Here is a 15,607-nt window from a genome sequence, read left to right as displayed (position 1 = left end):
CAATAGCTGGGCGTCGTGCGAGGGCGGGACTTTGCGGACGGCCAATGGGAAGGGGGCGTTGCGGGGTGGTGCGGCGCTGGGGTGACAGCGTGGTCTGAGGGCGGGACGGTGGCCGCGCGGGGTCACGGCGCGGCGGCGACGGCGGCCGGCAGGGATGTGGCGGCGGGCGGCGGCGGAACGGGGCCTGCGGGGGATGGCGGGGCGGCGGTGGCGGAGCGGGGCGGGCAGGTGAGCGTGTGAGGGCCGCGACCTCTTCACGGTGTCGTTCCGTCCCTCTCGGTGTCGCCGAGTCCCTCACGGTGTGTCCCACCCCTCACAGTGTCCCCTCACGGTTTGTGCCTCCACAGCTCCGAGCGCGCCGCTGGCGAGCGGGCCCCGAGGATCTACACGAGGACGGGAGACTCAGGTAGAGCCCGGGGGGCCCCGGGGGCCGCGGGCAGAGCTCCCCAGCCGGGCCCTGAGCGCCTCCCGCCCTTCCCAAAGGATTCTCCAGCACCTTCACCGGGGAGCGGCGGCCCAAGGGCGACCGGATCTTCGAGGCCCTCGGAGCCACGGATGAGCTGAGCTCGGCCATCGGGTAAGGACCGGCTGGGAGTATCCGAATCACATGGAAAAAAGTATGTTTGTTATGATTTCTTCATTCCCAGCTAACTGTGTTTTGCTTTTTTCTCTCTACCCAAGGCTGGCTGGTGAGTTTAGCAGTGAAAAGGGTTACACATTTGTTGATCAACTTCATAAAGTGAGTATTAATGATAATCATCATTCCAGTGCTATTAAAACATGAACTCCTTCATTTTAGCCGCAGTACTCACACTGACACACAGGAATTCAATACATCTAGTATTTTAATATATAAATCTTTAAGACTCCCTTGATTGCTCTCTAAGAGGCAAATTTCTTTAACCAAGAAGGAAGCTGGTAGATCAAATTATTAGTTATGGGCAGACAGATTAATCTCTAGGTTTATTCTAAGTCAGATCCACATTATTAACACGAGTTTTGTTGTAACAGAGCTCCAGCTTTGAAACTGGGACACAAACAACCACAAGGGCACAGCAGTGACACAGGTCCTGCCTGGGCAGCCTGTGAGTTTGGCTGATCAGCTCTGCTGAGCACAGCAATGCAAAAAGCCATGGCTGGGAGTGACAGCAGTTGTGGTTTTTGTCCAGGTGCAGTGCATGCTGCAGGATGTGGGCTCCAACATTGCCACACCACTCTCCTCAGCCAGGGAGGCTCACCGCAGTAAGTCCTGCCTTTCCTGGGGTGGCACAGCCTGTTGTGGGTGGTGGGATGCTGAGTATTTGGTTTCTTAGGACTTGCTGACACAAGAAAGCAAAGTGAGAGCTCAGCTTGTTGTCTGAATCACTGTTTTCCATCCGGTTCTTCTCTCCCCTCTATAGAGCGAACATCGTTCAGCGAGAAGCCCATCCTGGAGCTGGAGCAGTGGATTGACAGCTACTCAGAGCAGCTGCCTCCTCTCAGAGCCTTCATCCTGCCTGTAGGTGCTGCCTGTGCCACTCACCTCCTTGGGGTAGCCCTGCTGCTCTGCTTACCATGGGAAAACAGCCTGGGAGGCTGCTATTCCCATGGGTAAATGCCAAGAGAAAAGCAGAGCCAAGGAGCTGGGAGTTACATCTGCCCACCCTGCTGCACTGGGCTGTCCCTGCCTTGCCTGGCCATGGCACAGGGCTCAGTTCCCTGTGTGTGGGAGGGCAGGGGGAGCTGTCCCTGCTGGTGCAGACCCTGAGTGGTGTTTCCTTGCTGTTCCAGTCTGGAGGCAGGAGCAGTGCTGCTCTCCACTTCTCCCGAGCCGTGTGCCGCAGGGCTGAGAGGTGGTGAGTGCTGTGCTGGGATCACCCTGAGGAAAGGGGATGGGGACGCCCCAGTGACAGCAAACCAGGGCTGGGCTGGGCTGGGCTGGGCCTGGGGCTCAAGCCAAGCTTTTGTGTGTTTAGCCCAGTTCCAGGAGTGCAGGAGGCACAAAGCCAGGCTCTGTTCTTCCTTCCCCAACCTACCCTTTTGGGATTCTGCAGCCCCGTCCAGCCTGACCTTGGATGCTTCCAGGGATGGGACAGCCAGAGCTTCTCTGGGCAGCCTGTGCCAGGGCCTCACCACCCTCACAGGGAGGAACTTCTCCCAGTATCCCATCTAACCCTGCCTCTGGCAGTGGGAAGCCATTCCCTGTGTCCTGTCACTCCAGGCCCTTGTAAAGTCTCTGTCCAGTGATTTCCATGGATGAGTATCCTGGGAGGAGCAGAGCAGGGAGCTTCCAGGACAAACACAAGCATTTCTGGCATCATTTACCCCTCCCAGATCCCCCTGGGAAGCAAAGATCCTTCACTTCTGCAGGAGTCAAAGTGGGGACTCCATGGGGAGGTTTGGGGTGGGAAGGGGCTCCAGCCTTTGTGCACTCAGAGCTGGAAAATTAAACACCAGCATTTCCCTTTGCTTTTCCCAGTGTGGTCCCTTTAGTCCAAGCAGGGGAAGCAGATCCAAATGTGGCCAAGTATTTAAACAGGTAAAAAAATAAAATCCCAAACCATTGCCCTGCCCTACTGAAGCATTCCCTTAGTTCTGGGAATAAAACTGGGGGGTTTGCTTCTCAACAACCTTCTCTTCTGGAATAAGATCACTGGTTTTCCTGCTTTTCCCCTGTTTTCCAGGCTCAGTGATTATCTCTTTGTCCTGGCACGTTATGCTGCAATGAAGGAAGGGAAGGAAGAGAAAATCTACATAAAACCTGAGCCCTAGCTGGGAGCTGGAATGTTTTTTTCCTTGATCATGGGAAACTAAATCCAGTTGACTGCTTTTGTCCATCAAGGAAGGGAGAGAGAACAAGCCTGGACTGAAAATGGGAGCTGCCAAGGATTTCCATGTGAAATAACCAGGACCTTGTTGATAAATCCTGAGAGGAACAGAATCACAGAATATCCTGAGTTGGAAAGGACCCAAACACACCTGTCCTATTCCCTGGGCCTGGCCCACACATCCCATGTGGAGATGGCTCTGGAGCCACTGCTTCTCCTAGCTGGGAGTAGAGGCAGGAGAATTCCATAACATTTTGGAGATGCCTTCATTTCCCTGGGCAGCAGCAGGTGCTGTGGGAAGGCTCTGAGGGGACTCTGAGGGATGATGAAGGGAAAACAATCAGGAAAACAATCAGCTCCTCCTTTGAAGTCACAGTGCTCGTATGGAGCAGCAGCTGGGACCTTTGGGAATTTGTGTCCACAGCTCTGAAATAATAAATGTGAATTTCCTTGTACCAAAGGGCCACAAACTGTCACGTTTTAACACCGAGCCCTGTGAGCTTTGCTGCTCCAAGTCCCTTCCAATCCATCAGCTCTGGCTGGAGCTGAGCTGTACAGATTTACAGGAATGCACCAAGAATTCCTTGGCTCTGGCTGCCTCTCTTTGTGCATGTGAGGAATTCTCTGTGCTGACAATCCAGGGCATCCTCTGCCAGGCACAGGGGTGAAGCAGGAAAGGCCAAACCCCAGGGTCTGTGTGCTGGGGGTGTCTCCATGTGGAGATTGTCCCTTGGAATGGTGGGTCCAGCTGCCCCTCCAGCTGGGGGAGCAGAGCCCAGGGTCTGGGAGCACCCAGGGCACTGAGGGTGCAGGAAAAGGGGCTGGGGTGAGGAGCAGGGCCCTGCTGGAGCTGGGTGAGAGGGGCAGCACCCCGAGGGCTCCTCCCAGGGGGTCTGTGCTGAGCCTGGAATGTTTCTGCATGGAGCCCTCAGCAGAGCAGGCTGGAGAGAGCTCACACCCACATCACACACAATTCCAGCTTTGCACTCATTTTCCAGCTTGGAAATACAGCTGGGAAGAGCCCATGTGAAGCCTGCTGGTGTAATTTTCCCCCCTGGGAATGCTGTGGGCTGCAAGGTGGTGATGCCCATCCAAGGGCTTGTCCTGCTTTTAGTGGAGCAGCTTTTAAATCCATCCTGCCCCTTTTCCCATTCCATTATTTGAGTAGAACCAACCTTAAACTTGTTCTCCAAGGAATCTCTGGCTCTGTGTCCCTTTTTGGGCAGTGAGGAATGCCCAGGAATGAGTGAGGAGTGCCCGGCACTAACAGATCCCCCATCTCATCACTCACCTGGGTTTGAGGCAGATATTTCATGGCTCTTGTTAATGCACATTTTTCATGGAGTAATTTTCCAAGCCTCAGCCTGGAACACATCCCAGTGACAAATGCTCTGGATTTGGATGGTCCCATCAGCTGCAGTGTCACCTCAGCCATTCCCTCTGCCTGCTCCAGCCAGTTTTACGAGAGCTCTGGCTCTGGGACTGAACCTCAGGAATCAAGAGGCTTTTCAAGTTTAATTTAATAAAATCCTTTGCAATATAAATTCTTCATGAATGCTCCATAAATCAGCTTGGGGAGGGATTTATAGTATTTCCTTTTTTTTTTTTTTTTTCCCAGCTGGGGGGAAGAAATCTCACTACTGTTTTGGGACCAAAGCTGGCATTGTTTGGATTGCAAGGAGAAATAAATCAAGCTGCTACACTTAACATGATAGAGAGATTAAATTTACTGGGGTGCTCCCAGCTGCCCCCTCCCTCTCTACCCACAGCAGTTGTTTCTGGAGGGCTGAGGCAGAGGGAGGTTGCTGGGGTGACCCTTGGTGTGTCACTAAGCAGGGCTTGACTTAAAGAGGGAGTTGAGTCAAGGCCTGCAGCTCAGCAGGGCTGGGATATTCTGCCCTGAGAGTTGTCCCCAAGGTCACAGGACAGCCATGGGCTCTTGAGCTGGGGAAAAGGAGGCTCAGGGGGGACCTTGTGGCTCTGCACAGCTCCTGGCAGGAGGGGACAGCCGGGGGTGTCAGGCTCTGCTCCCAGGGAACAAGGACAGGAGAGAGGAAACTGCATCAAACTGTGCCAGGGGAGGGTCAGGCTGGACACCAGGAGGAATTTCCTCATGGAAAGGGTGCTCAGGGACTTGGAAGGGGCTGCCCAGGGAGGTTTGGAGTCCCCATCCCCAGAGGTGTCCAAGGAATTCCTGGATGTGGCACTCAGTGCTCTGGGCTGGTGACAAGGTGGGGATCAGGCACAGGTTGGACTCGATCTTGGAGGCTTTTCCAACCTGGATGATCCTGGAATTCTGTGATTCCCCAGGGCTCTGGTGTACCCTCCTCACCAGGCTGGAGCAGAGGCACAGGGCAGCTGAGCTGCCCCTGCTGCTGACCCCACAAGGTCAGCCAGGCAGCAGCAGCAGCAGAGTGACCAAAACAAAACCCAGCCTCTCAATCCAAATAAACCTCCCTTGCTCTGGGCTGGCAGTTGTTTTTCCAAGCTCTTTGTCTCTTCCCAGCCATACAGCATAGGGATTCCAGTGCCTGCACCTCATTAATATCACGGGGGAAGGCAGATGCTTTGTCCAGGCTGCCCAGCTCCAGCGCCCAGCAACATTCCTGCCTCGCAGGGTGCCTGATCTGGGACTGCTCTGGAGCTGCCAGCACAGCCATATGTTGCTAAGGGTCGTTTATTCTTGTTTGTAAAATGTATGGCTGCTCCCAGCTTCCACACTGTCAAAACGAGAAGAACTGGCCCCAAAATCTCTTGCTGCATGATTGGATCAGACGCCCGTACATCTGTTAACGCTGTAGGAGCTGTAAAATGGAATAAGTTGGGCTATAACTCAAGCACCTCGATTACCACCACGATGTGGGAGCAGCAGAACGGCTGCTGCTCCGCCAGCAACGACACAAACATCCATTGTGCCAAGTCAGATGTAAATTTACACAAGGCAGCATTTCCTGGGCCAGGGCTCAGAAGGGAGGAGAGGGATGAGAGCCCCCACCTTGTCAGGGTGTGCTGGAGCCCCAGCATGGCGAGTTTTGGGGTGCACAGCCCTGGCAGTGGGGAGCCAACAGCTCCACTGGAGCTGCAGGAGCAGAGAGAACCACAGGGCAAGTCCTGTGGGCTCACAAGCTCCTGAAACCGCCTTTTAGCCTGGAAATGGGCAAAGAAAAACCCTCCCCATCCCAGGGCAGGAACCATCAGCTCTGTGCCTGACAGGAGCAGGCTGAGCCTGTCTGTGGAGGAAGGGGCTGCCTGGGACCCTCAGCTCCCCCCTGTGCTGCAGCCTGGCCCAAAGTGCCCACCCCAATGCCCACCTCACCCCAGTGCCCCATCCCTGCCTTGGCAGGGCAGGCACAGAGAGGCAGAGCAGCACAGGGAGGGCTCAAACCACCCCAGGGACACTGGAGAGGGTCAGGCTTGAAGAATTTGACCTCAGAAACAGCCACAAAAGCAGTTTGTGAGCACCAGTTCAGTGCCACTTACCCAGGTGGTGACAGTGCCAAGTGCCACATGGTGTGACCAGTCCAGCACCTGCTGCAGGAGCTGCTGCACCTCTTGGTAAATGGGAGCAAACACAAAAATGAGCTGCAGAGACATCAGGGATGTGGAGACCAGAGCACAGCATAGCTTCGTCTTCATCCTAACCTGGAATCCAGCAAGGGGCACAGGTGCAGAACAGAGGGATCAAGCAGAGGGAACACCAGCCTGGGTGTGAGCCAGGGGTTTGGGACAGCCTGTAGGAGCAGGAGAGGGGCAGCAGGAGCTGCTGTTTGCTCCTGAACACTCCATGCCTGCAGCAGGTTGGGACACCCAGCTCTGCTCTGTGCCAGCACTGAGTGAGCACCAGGTTCCAGGGATCTCTCCCAACCTCCAGGGATCCCTCCCATCCTCCAGGGATCCCTCCCATCCTCCGGGGATCTCTCCCAACCTCCAGGGATCTCTCCCATCCTCCAGGGATCCCTCCCAGCTCCTCACCCCACAGTTCCCGGTTTTATGGGGTAGCCACGGCCGCATCTCCCCTCGGTGGCCCCGAGTGATGCGTGCCCAGGTCCCGGCCGATGCCAGGGAAGCTGGGGCTGTGCAGGCCTGGCTGCTGCCAGCTCTGCCTTGGCAGCAGCTGCTCTGGGCTTGCTTTTTGCTGTTCCTGACAGTGCCAGATGCCTCTGTGTCAAAACAATGGCACTTGCACACTGACTGGGAGCCTCTCCCTCGCTCCCACCGTGCTCCCGCTCCCAGCAGAGCCAGAGAGGGCTGGGAATGGCCAGGGGGGCAGGAGGGCTCCAGGCAGGGATGGAGGGGCACTGAAGGGCTCCAAACCCAAAGTCAGAGGGAAGCTGGAGCAGCAGGCACAGCTCTCACTCCTCCAAGGAGCTTCCAGCAGGCAGAAACACACAATATTATGATATTGTTATTAACATCAAAGCCATGTCAGCTCCAGTGGCTGCTCCTCGGGACTGCCCCCACTCCTGCACTGGGGGATCCCACTTGGATTTCCAGCCTGTTTCCCTCTCCCCCAGTGGCTCCAGTCACCATTCCCAGATGTGCACTGAGCATTGCTGATTGCAGCACTGCCCCTGCACCCGAGGAGCACCAACACCCTCAGGAAGGACCAAAGTGCCAGCACTGTGCAGGACCAGGCAGGACTTCTGCAAGCATATTCCAACATGAGAAAATCCTGCTTCAAACAGTGCTGCCAGGTCCCTTTGGGCTCAGCAGGCCTCTTATCCCCCCATCTGGAGCACCCCACAGCTCTCAGGGGCACCAGGAACCAGCCTGGCAACAGGAATTGCCATGGGAGCAGAAGGCTCCATGCCCAGACTCACAGAATCCCAGACTGGTTTTGGCTGGAAGGAAACTCAAAGCTCATCCCAATCCACCCCCTGCCATGGGCAGGGACACCTTCCACTAGCCCAGGCTGCTCCAAACCCTGTCCAGCCTGACTTTGGACACTTCCAGGGATGCTCTGGGCACCCTGTGGCAGGGCTTCCTCACCCTTGGAATAAAGGCAGGTGCTCTCTGAGAGGTGCCAGGGCCCCAGTGCCCTGCTCTGCTTTGCCAGGAGTATCCCACCAGCACATTCCCTGCCCTAGGAAAGGACCAGGAGACACCCAACCACCTGAACTCATCCCAGCTTTATTTTCTCTGCAGCTCAGACACACAGGGATGGAACCAAGGTCTCCACAACAGCAACTCTTGGATAGAAAAGATCCTTGTGAATCTCCTGTGGCAAAACCATCCCTGGGCAGAATCCATGGAGCAGGCAGGGACTGACACAGCCTCCCTGGGACACAGGAATCAGCCCCTCCACAGGAATCCTTGCCTGCATCCACTGGGAATTCCCCAGACATTTATCACATTTTCCACACCAGCTCCAGCACGGGAGCAGTGTCTGTAGTGCAACATCTCCAGGTTTGGAGGGACCGAGCTTAGTCTGCAGTAAGATTTTTCCTAGGAATTGCACTCCTGAGGAACAAAGGGAAAAGGGGAGCAAGGGTTTGATCTCAGTGTTCAACAACTCATTTCACTGAATGCTCATTGTGCTCTAGTCAGACACACTGCACTTCCTAGAAGGAAAAAGGAGATTTTGGGTGATATTTAAACTCTGAGAGGTCCAAGGCAGTGCCTAAACCTCCCAACTACACAGTCACCAACTGGTTAATGCCGAAATGTTCTATGTATTAAAAAAAAAAGAAATTTACTATCATCTTTAATTTCTGTGACTCACAGCCCAGTGTCCTGAACTCTCTGGATGCAGACATTCTTGTCTGCACCAACACTTCCCATCACTCTGTTTAATCTCACTGATTTGACAGAGAAGAATCCTGACATTGCTTTCCAGATGCATTTCCAGGCACTGGCTCTAAAAAAAGGGTTATTTCTCTGAAATCCATCTGAAGCACGACAGGAGGAGGATGAAGCCAAGGCCATCCCGCTGCTCGGTGCTGAGGGTTTTCTGACCCCTTGGAAATCTTGTGAAATCTTGTAGTTAAGGGGATCTTCCAGAGCCTAGGGTGTGGAGATCTGTGCTCTACTGAGCTCACCTGGGCACAGGAATCCCATGGGATGGACCAGGCAGGGCAGCAGGAGAGGTGGGATATGGCCAGGGAGGGGAATGAGGATCCCCAGTGCCACAGGGAGGGAAGGAGGGAGAGAAAACCCTGGGCAGAAGCCAGAAGCCTGTGCAGGAGCTTGTTTTAGCAGTGAGGTGAAGGGCAGGAGGTGACTGGCTTTTAACCCTGCCCCAAAAGGGCAATGCCATGGCTCTGCTCTGTACCAGAATCCCAGCAGGGCCAGGACAGTCCAGGAGCAGCCCAGTCTCTCCTCTCTCCAGCCTGGGCCAGGGCAGGGCTCACAGCAGTTCAAGGGACCAAAGATGGGAAGCTGCAGAGACACTTTATGAGTGTCTCAGAAATGGCAGGAAGGATCCACACCTTCCCAAGTCACCCCCTGCAAAAGCTGCCTGCTCCAGGCAAACACCAACTGACAGAAATAAGGCCAGAAAGAGACAAAGCGACAAAATAAAAGAGTTTGGCAACAAAGCAAATGTGGCCATTACACAGAGAGCCTGCCCTGGGTCCAAACAACTCCCTAAGAAAGGGCCTGCAAGCAAAGGGAAACTTCCATCCCAGAGGGATTCTGCCAGTGGAGGTTCCCAGAGGATTTGACACATTCCCCTGGTTCCAGAGAGGAACCTGCCCCACCTGAGCACCGTGCTGGAGAGCCAGAGTGTGTGCCAGCTCCTCTCCTCTGGAAGCCAAGGAAAATGAATCCTTTCCTGCTCCTGAGAAATTGAGACATGACTCTTTCTGTCCCAAGGCCTGGTCTGGCAGGAGCCTGGCAGAGGCACAGCTGGCTGAGCCCACTCCCGCTGCTCCAGCCCTTAACCTCCAGCATTCCAAAGCCTTCCTGAGAGCCACAGGGTCCATCTGCTCCTGCTGAAGCTGCTGCTTCCCTGTGATTCCTTCTCCAAGACACACCTAAGACCCTGCAGGAGCAGGGACACCTGGAATCCCCCTGTCCTGAGAGAGCAGTGCCCATCCAGGCACTTCCAACGCTGCCATCTCCTCGTGGGCTCTGCCTCCCCTGTGCCTTTGTGCAGCTTCCCAGACTTGCTTCCAGCCAGCCCAGCTCCTGGGGAAGGAAAAAGCAGCACTCCCATGCCCAGCCTGCTGGGGGGTCTCACTGTCACTAATCTGGGTGGCACTTGGAGCATTCCTTCCATGCTCCCTTGGGGTTTGCTTTTAAGGACAATTTCCGTGGGTGTCAAGTGAAGGGCTTAAAGTCAGGCCCATCCCCTCCTCCAGCCTGGAGCCGTGCCTAAGTAAAACCAGCCCTGAGCCCAGCAGCTCTTCCCTGGATCCCTGTGAACCTCCACTAGCAGCTGCCTCTCCAGGCCTCCAGCGAGCACTCAGCTCCCGCCGAGCTGCTCCGGGCTCCACGTGGGAAGGGCTCCCCCTTCCTGCAGCAGCTCCAAGCCCCATCCCGAGCCCAGGCCGTGCCTAGGACAGCTCGAAGCCGGTGTTCATGCTGATGGCGTAGCGCAGCTTCTCCCTCAGGATGCTCTTCTTGCTGTAGTTGGGGAGCTTGAGGAGGTTGAAGCACGTGGAGGAGGTGGGGAGGCGCCCGCCCGGCTCCTTCTTGCGGATGGTGAAGAAACCGCGCAAAACGCTGCCCAGGGTGTCCCCCGTGTCCTGCAAGGGCACACAGCTGTCACCTCCCTCTGTGGGCTCCTGGCACAGAGGCACGGGGCAGAGGCGCCAGCACAACATCTGGCACTGGGAATAGGGAGAGCCACAGCCCAAAGCTCAGTTTCCCACCCTTCTCCAAGGAGCTTTGCTGGTAACTCAATGGCTGACACGGGCAGGGTGTGCAGGGAGACAGGAGGGACACAGGGAGATCCCAAACACAGCCCTGGAGGAACCCAGGGAATCCAGGCAGAAGAGTCTGGAGCTGCTCTGTGTGTCTGTGTGTGTGCAGCCATGAGCATCCTATTGGGGTAGGGCTGTTTTCAGGTACAGAATCCCAGAACAGTTTGGGTTGGAAGGGACCTTAAAGCTCATCCCATTCCATCCCCTTGCCATGGGCAGCAACACCTTCCAGTATCCCAGGTTGCTCCAAGTCCCATCTAACCTGGCTTGGGAGGGACCTCTCCAGGGATGGGGCAGTTACAGCTCCCCTGTGCCAGGGCCTCACCAGCCTCACAGGGAGGCATTTCTCCCTGATATCTAATCCTAACATCTCATCTTCCCACGTTAAGGGTCTCCAGGTCAGATGGAGGGGAGGAAGCTGGGCAGGGAATTCCCAAGCCCTGAGAGCAGGATGCCTACCTGGTCATCAGACACTTCCACGCAGCGGATGGAGAAAGGAGGCTTGAGGTAGGCAAAGCCCAGAAGTGGAGGCCTGGAGCAGCTGGTGACAAACTGCAAAGTGCCACATGGTGATGATGGGAGCACAACAGCCACACAGTGACACAGTCCCAGCACTTCTGGGACTGGCACTGAGCACCCCCAGTGTGTGTCTGACAGCCTTTGGGGAGTGCCACCTCTGCAGGGCCACTCATGATGACACCACAGCATCCGCAGAGCTCTGCTGGGCACTTCCAGGTGTCAGGAATTCTGGTACTCCTTCAGAGAGCACCCAGCTAACTGGACAACAGCCCTGGCCCCACCACCCCAGATCCCAGCTGGGCGGGGATGGCTCCTCACTCACCTTGAGGAACATGGCTCTCTCCTCAGGGCTGAAGTCGTTGGCCAGGATGTCCCAGAGCCAGATGATGACACGGTGACTGCCATGGAAGCCCCCGTAGTACACCGTGTGTTTCCTGGGGAGGGAAAGGCTCTGACAGGCCTGCCACTGCAGCAGGAGGGGCACAAGTGCTGGAAAGGTGGGATGGCTTGGAAGGGTCCTTAAAGCTCATCTTGTTGCACCCCCTAATTCCAGTAGCCCAGGTTGCTCCAACACCTGCGATGGGTCAGGGTTCACTGCTGACACTGAGCCCCCAGCACTCCCAGGGCACTTGATCAGAGGAAAGGGAAAAGCAGACAGGAATGCTGCTCCCAGGAGCCAATGGAAGAAAGGACCCGTCCCAAATTAGCCTTAAGGAACACATTCCAAAGCTCTGCTCCTCCAAGTAGGAGCAGCAGAAATTGTGGCCAAGTCACTGTCCTGCCACCTCCCAGGAGCTCTGCAAAGGAAAAGCTCAGCTCCCAGGCCAGATGAAGGATGCCCAGCAGCCCCAGGTGTCACTTACTTCAGGTCCTCGAGGTCGATCTCGGCGTTGTCCCCGGAGATGAGGCGCTGCAGCTCGGGCGCGGAGAACATGCGGATCCACTCGGGCTTGATGATGGCCCTGAAGCCACCAATGAGGGCAGAGGTCTGGCTCTTGATCTGGGTGTGCATCCGGAAATGAGCCATCAGGTGGATGTAGCTGATCCTGGGTGTGAAAAATGCGTATTTTATTATTGGTTTTGGAGAATATGAGGATCCACTCGGGCTTGATGATGGCCCTGAAGGCACCGATGAGAGCAGAGGTCTGGCTCTTGATCTGGGTGTGCATCTGGAAATGAGCCATCAGGTGGATGTAGCTGATCCTGGGTGTGAAAAATGTGTGGTTTATGATTGGCTTTTTGCAAATATTAAAATGAATATTAGATGTGTTATGTTAAAAGTCACGCTGTATTAATTTTTTTTAGTAGTGCGTTAAATATAGTTTTAAGTTATAACATAATGTTAAAATAAAAACTATGTTATATAAGACACTTTTCTTAAAGAGAGGACTTGCAGTGAGATAGCAGCCACAGGACACCTAAATCTTTCAGAGAAAGGGAATTTATTGCTCTCTTATCAGAAGAAATGAACTTCTTCCCACCTCGCTCAGCCATGAAGATATTGTTAGGATTAAGAGGAAGAAGTTGATGCTGACCAGACAGAATCCTGTGTTTTAATGGAATTTATGCATCAAGTATGAGATGTATGAGTATGCAACAGGCTATTGCTTTTAAGGGTTAATCCTTTGTTAATGTGTGTCCTTTTTTGGGCTTATTTTGCCCAGAAAGATGTACCCAGACATCTGTAACTGTTTGTTTTTATTGTCTCATATTGTCCTAATCCAAACTGTCCAAATTATTATTACTCTAATTATATTGCTATTTTTATAACCATTTCGTTATCATTAAACTTTTAAAATTTTAAAAAAGAAGTGATTGGCCTTTTCACACTGTGGGACAGGCAGGTGCCACGGGGGACATGCAGCTGACAGGGACACCCAGCACTGAACTGGCCTGATGAGCTTCTCCAGCCCCAGAAGGACTGGGGCAGCCTGGACAGGGCTGTACTTCTCCCTCCAGGCCCTGCTTGTTATTTAAGCAGATGAAGATGTTTTATCTGCCTCTTTCCCCTCCTCTGGGACTCTGCTCATTTCTCAGAGCTCCTGCCCAGCTCAGGACTAATTGGCTTTAATAACTCCTTGATCAACCTTGGCTTGGACAGAGCTCCGAGTCCTTTTAACAGCTCAGCTCTCCTCTAGGTCTGACCAACAGCTCACTGGGCTCTGCTGCCCCATGGCTGGAGAAACACCACAGCAAAACCATGAAGCAGTTTCCCACCTTCCTGCAGGATGTGGGAAAGGTGAACTTTTGTTAGAGAGAGGCTCTTCCTCTTCTCACCTCCAGGCAAAACACCTGAACTTGCTGATTCTTCTTCAGTAGCTCCCACACAGACCCCACCTCAATTCCACTGCCTGGGTTTTTGGCAAGGTCACCTCAGCATCCCCAGGCAGAGCTGTTTCCAGATTGCTGCCATTCCCAACACTTCTGCTCCCTCCCAACTCCCAATTTGGGTGCAAAAGCTTTAAATTTCTGCTATAAATTACTAGAGCAGCATCCAGGACTTTCAACTTTTTTCCCCCTGAGCTGACTTTCGACAAGCCAGAGGAAAATCCTTTCAAATGCAAACTCCCTGGTCAGAGCTGGAGAAGAGAAAAGCCTGGAAACATCAGACTGCATAGCGCAGATCCAGGTGGGATCCAGCTTCCATTTGTCAGGGAAAAGATAACAACTCCCAGATCACCAGTTCAAACACACATTTGCTTAATAGATATTTCATTCTGCTTTTATGAGCACTGAAGGGGATAAGGAATGGAAAAAAAAAAGAAGGAACAAAAAGGTGGGGTTGGTTTTCAGGCTCCGGAGTTGACATTTCTGATAACGATCTAAAAGCCGGTTATCTGTGAAAACAGCCCCGGGGCTCGGTGTCTCCTCTGATTTCCTGGCTCTAAAGAACGACTGTCGAGTACATTTGAATTCAGCACTGTCTGCTCGGAACACGGTGCTTTATACAACTGCCACATGTTATCATTCTGAGGAGATCTGTCTGCTCCAAGGTGTCTTTGAGCATCTGTGCCCTCTGTGTTCACGACTGTGTGCCTGAATTGCTTTGAATCCATCTGTCTGTATCCATCACCATCATTAAATCCTGCAAAATCTCCCTGACTGGGTGCCTTTGACCTCAGAAGTGCTGTTTCAAGAAGTAAATTGTCAATTTTTATTTTGCAAATCAAATTTAATACAATTTCTGCCGATGAACTGTAACCAGCAAATTCTATTAAGATATTTATGTGCTCCTTCTGCTCCAATCTATCTCAATTCATTCCAGATGCAAGCCCAAGGAACCAGAATAAAGTATTGTGCAGTGGTGACCTTAAAAATCTAATTGCTGTACTTACTTATTTTCATTGGTAACAGGAATGGTCTTCCCTCCAGGAACAAGTTCATGGCAAACCAGCTGAGGGAAGAAATGATTGGATTGCTAATTACTGCCTGGAACCACAATGGAAGGAAATGCCATGCTAAGCTGTTACCTCCCAATAAAACATTTATTTTTACAATAAAACAGCAGGATTTAAAATTTAAGTAATAATCCTGCTTCTGCCTTGAACCAGTTTCACTTAACTATTAACAGAGTAATTGAACAGTAGGAACTGCAGCTCTCCCACCAGTGCAGCCAGCCCTTCTCCAAGGAAGCCTCCTCTGCAGTCTGATCCATCACTGCTGAACCACACACAAATCAATTCCAAGAGCCCTGGGGGACTGTCACAATCCCAGAATCCAGAGGCTGAGCAAGCTCAGAGAGCTCAGCCTGACAGCACAACCCCAAGCTGGCTGAGCCGCAGGTCCCATGCAGGAGCTCTGTCCCTGCAGCTGGGCGCTCCAGGCAGGAAGGCAGAGAGCCAGGAGGGATCTCCCAGTGCCTGCTGATCTCCTGCAGCTCAGGGCCAGGGCAGGACCCTCCAGGTGCTGCCTGCAGAGTCCCTACTCCTCTTTGCCCACTTTACAGAGGCCTCTGTGTGCGGCTCCAGGAGAATTCCAAGGTCAGACTGAAGCCAGCACAGCGAATGACCTCAGCTGTGACATGGCTGTGGCTGCAGGGACACAGAGTTCAGTCAGGGTGACCCCACCTGGCTCCTTCAGCACGACCAAAGCACTGGGGAAACAGGAGTGCCTGGGTTATTTTATTTTTAACCTCAGTGAAACACAGCCTGCAGCGTCTCATTGCCGGGCTCCACATCCTGCTCCTACCTTCATTTTTCACATGGAAGAACCCTCCAAGCTGAAACCTCAGCAATCCTGCAGCAGCAGCAGGTGTCCCCCATGGCTCCCCATGGAATTTGCAGCAAAAAGCATTTTTATCTTATCTCTCTCCAGATTTTCCAGCTCTGCACACACAACTTCACAGGGCTCAAGTGAAACCAGGTGCCTCCAAGTCTTCCTAAGGGACTGCCAAACAGCTTTTCATTCTCTAGGCCA

General features: G+C 53.6%; 2 protein-coding genes across 3 annotated transcripts in view; one reads left to right on the top strand and one right to left on the bottom strand.

The window, feature by feature from the left end:
* Positions 1-177: 177 nt before the first annotated feature.
* MMAB (metabolism of cobalamin associated B) lies at positions 178-4,514 on the top strand. Its single transcript, XM_036393506.2, has 9 exons — positions 178-228; positions 348-406; positions 484-577; positions 682-739; positions 1,170-1,242; positions 1,401-1,498; positions 1,771-1,835; positions 2,459-2,518; positions 2,664-4,514. The coding sequence occupies exons 1-9, from the start codon at positions 194-196 to the stop codon at positions 2,749-2,751; spliced, it is 630 nt and encodes a 209-aa protein (XP_036249399.1). The 5' UTR covers positions 178-193; the 3' UTR covers positions 2,752-4,514.
* A 3,407-nt stretch (positions 4,515-7,921) lies between these two features.
* UBE3B (ubiquitin protein ligase E3B) overlaps positions 7,922-15,607 on the bottom strand; it is a 21,596-nt gene continuing 13,910 nt past the window's right edge. For both annotated transcript variants that reach the window (XM_036393004.2, XM_036393003.2), the window contains exons 24-28: positions 14,527-14,585; positions 12,055-12,237; positions 11,514-11,625; positions 11,132-11,224; positions 7,922-10,495 (exon numbers count right to left, since the gene is read on the bottom strand). In XM_036393004.2, coding sequence (XP_036248897.1) covers positions 10,304-10,495; positions 11,132-11,224; positions 11,514-11,625; positions 12,055-12,237; positions 14,527-14,585 — 639 coding nt within the window. In that variant the 3' untranslated portion in view covers positions 7,922-10,303. The remainder of the gene's footprint in view (positions 10,496-11,131; positions 11,225-11,513; positions 11,626-12,054; positions 12,238-14,526; positions 14,586-15,607) is intronic.

Source organism: Molothrus ater, chromosome 18 (genome assembly GCF_012460135.2).
Source record: "Molothrus ater isolate BHLD 08-10-18 breed brown headed cowbird chromosome 18, BPBGC_Mater_1.1, whole genome shotgun sequence".
In the NCBI taxonomy this organism is placed as follows: domain Eukaryota; kingdom Metazoa; phylum Chordata; class Aves; order Passeriformes; family Icteridae; genus Molothrus; species Molothrus ater.
Note: the sequence above shows the minus strand (reverse complement) of the source record. Positions and strands in the feature narration are given on the sequence as shown.

Coding starts and splice junctions, on each gene's coding strand:
- MMAB (XM_036393506.2), top strand. CDS start 194: ATGGCGGGGCGGCGGTGGCGGAGCGGGGCGGGCAG. Junction 407..483: donor CACGAGGACGGGAGACTCAG/GTAGAGCCCGGG, acceptor CCCTTCCCAAAG/GATTCTCCAGCACCTTCACC. Junction 740..1,169: donor TTGTTGATCAACTTCATAAA/GTGAGTATTAAT, acceptor GTTTTTGTCCAG/GTGCAGTGCATGCTGCAGGA.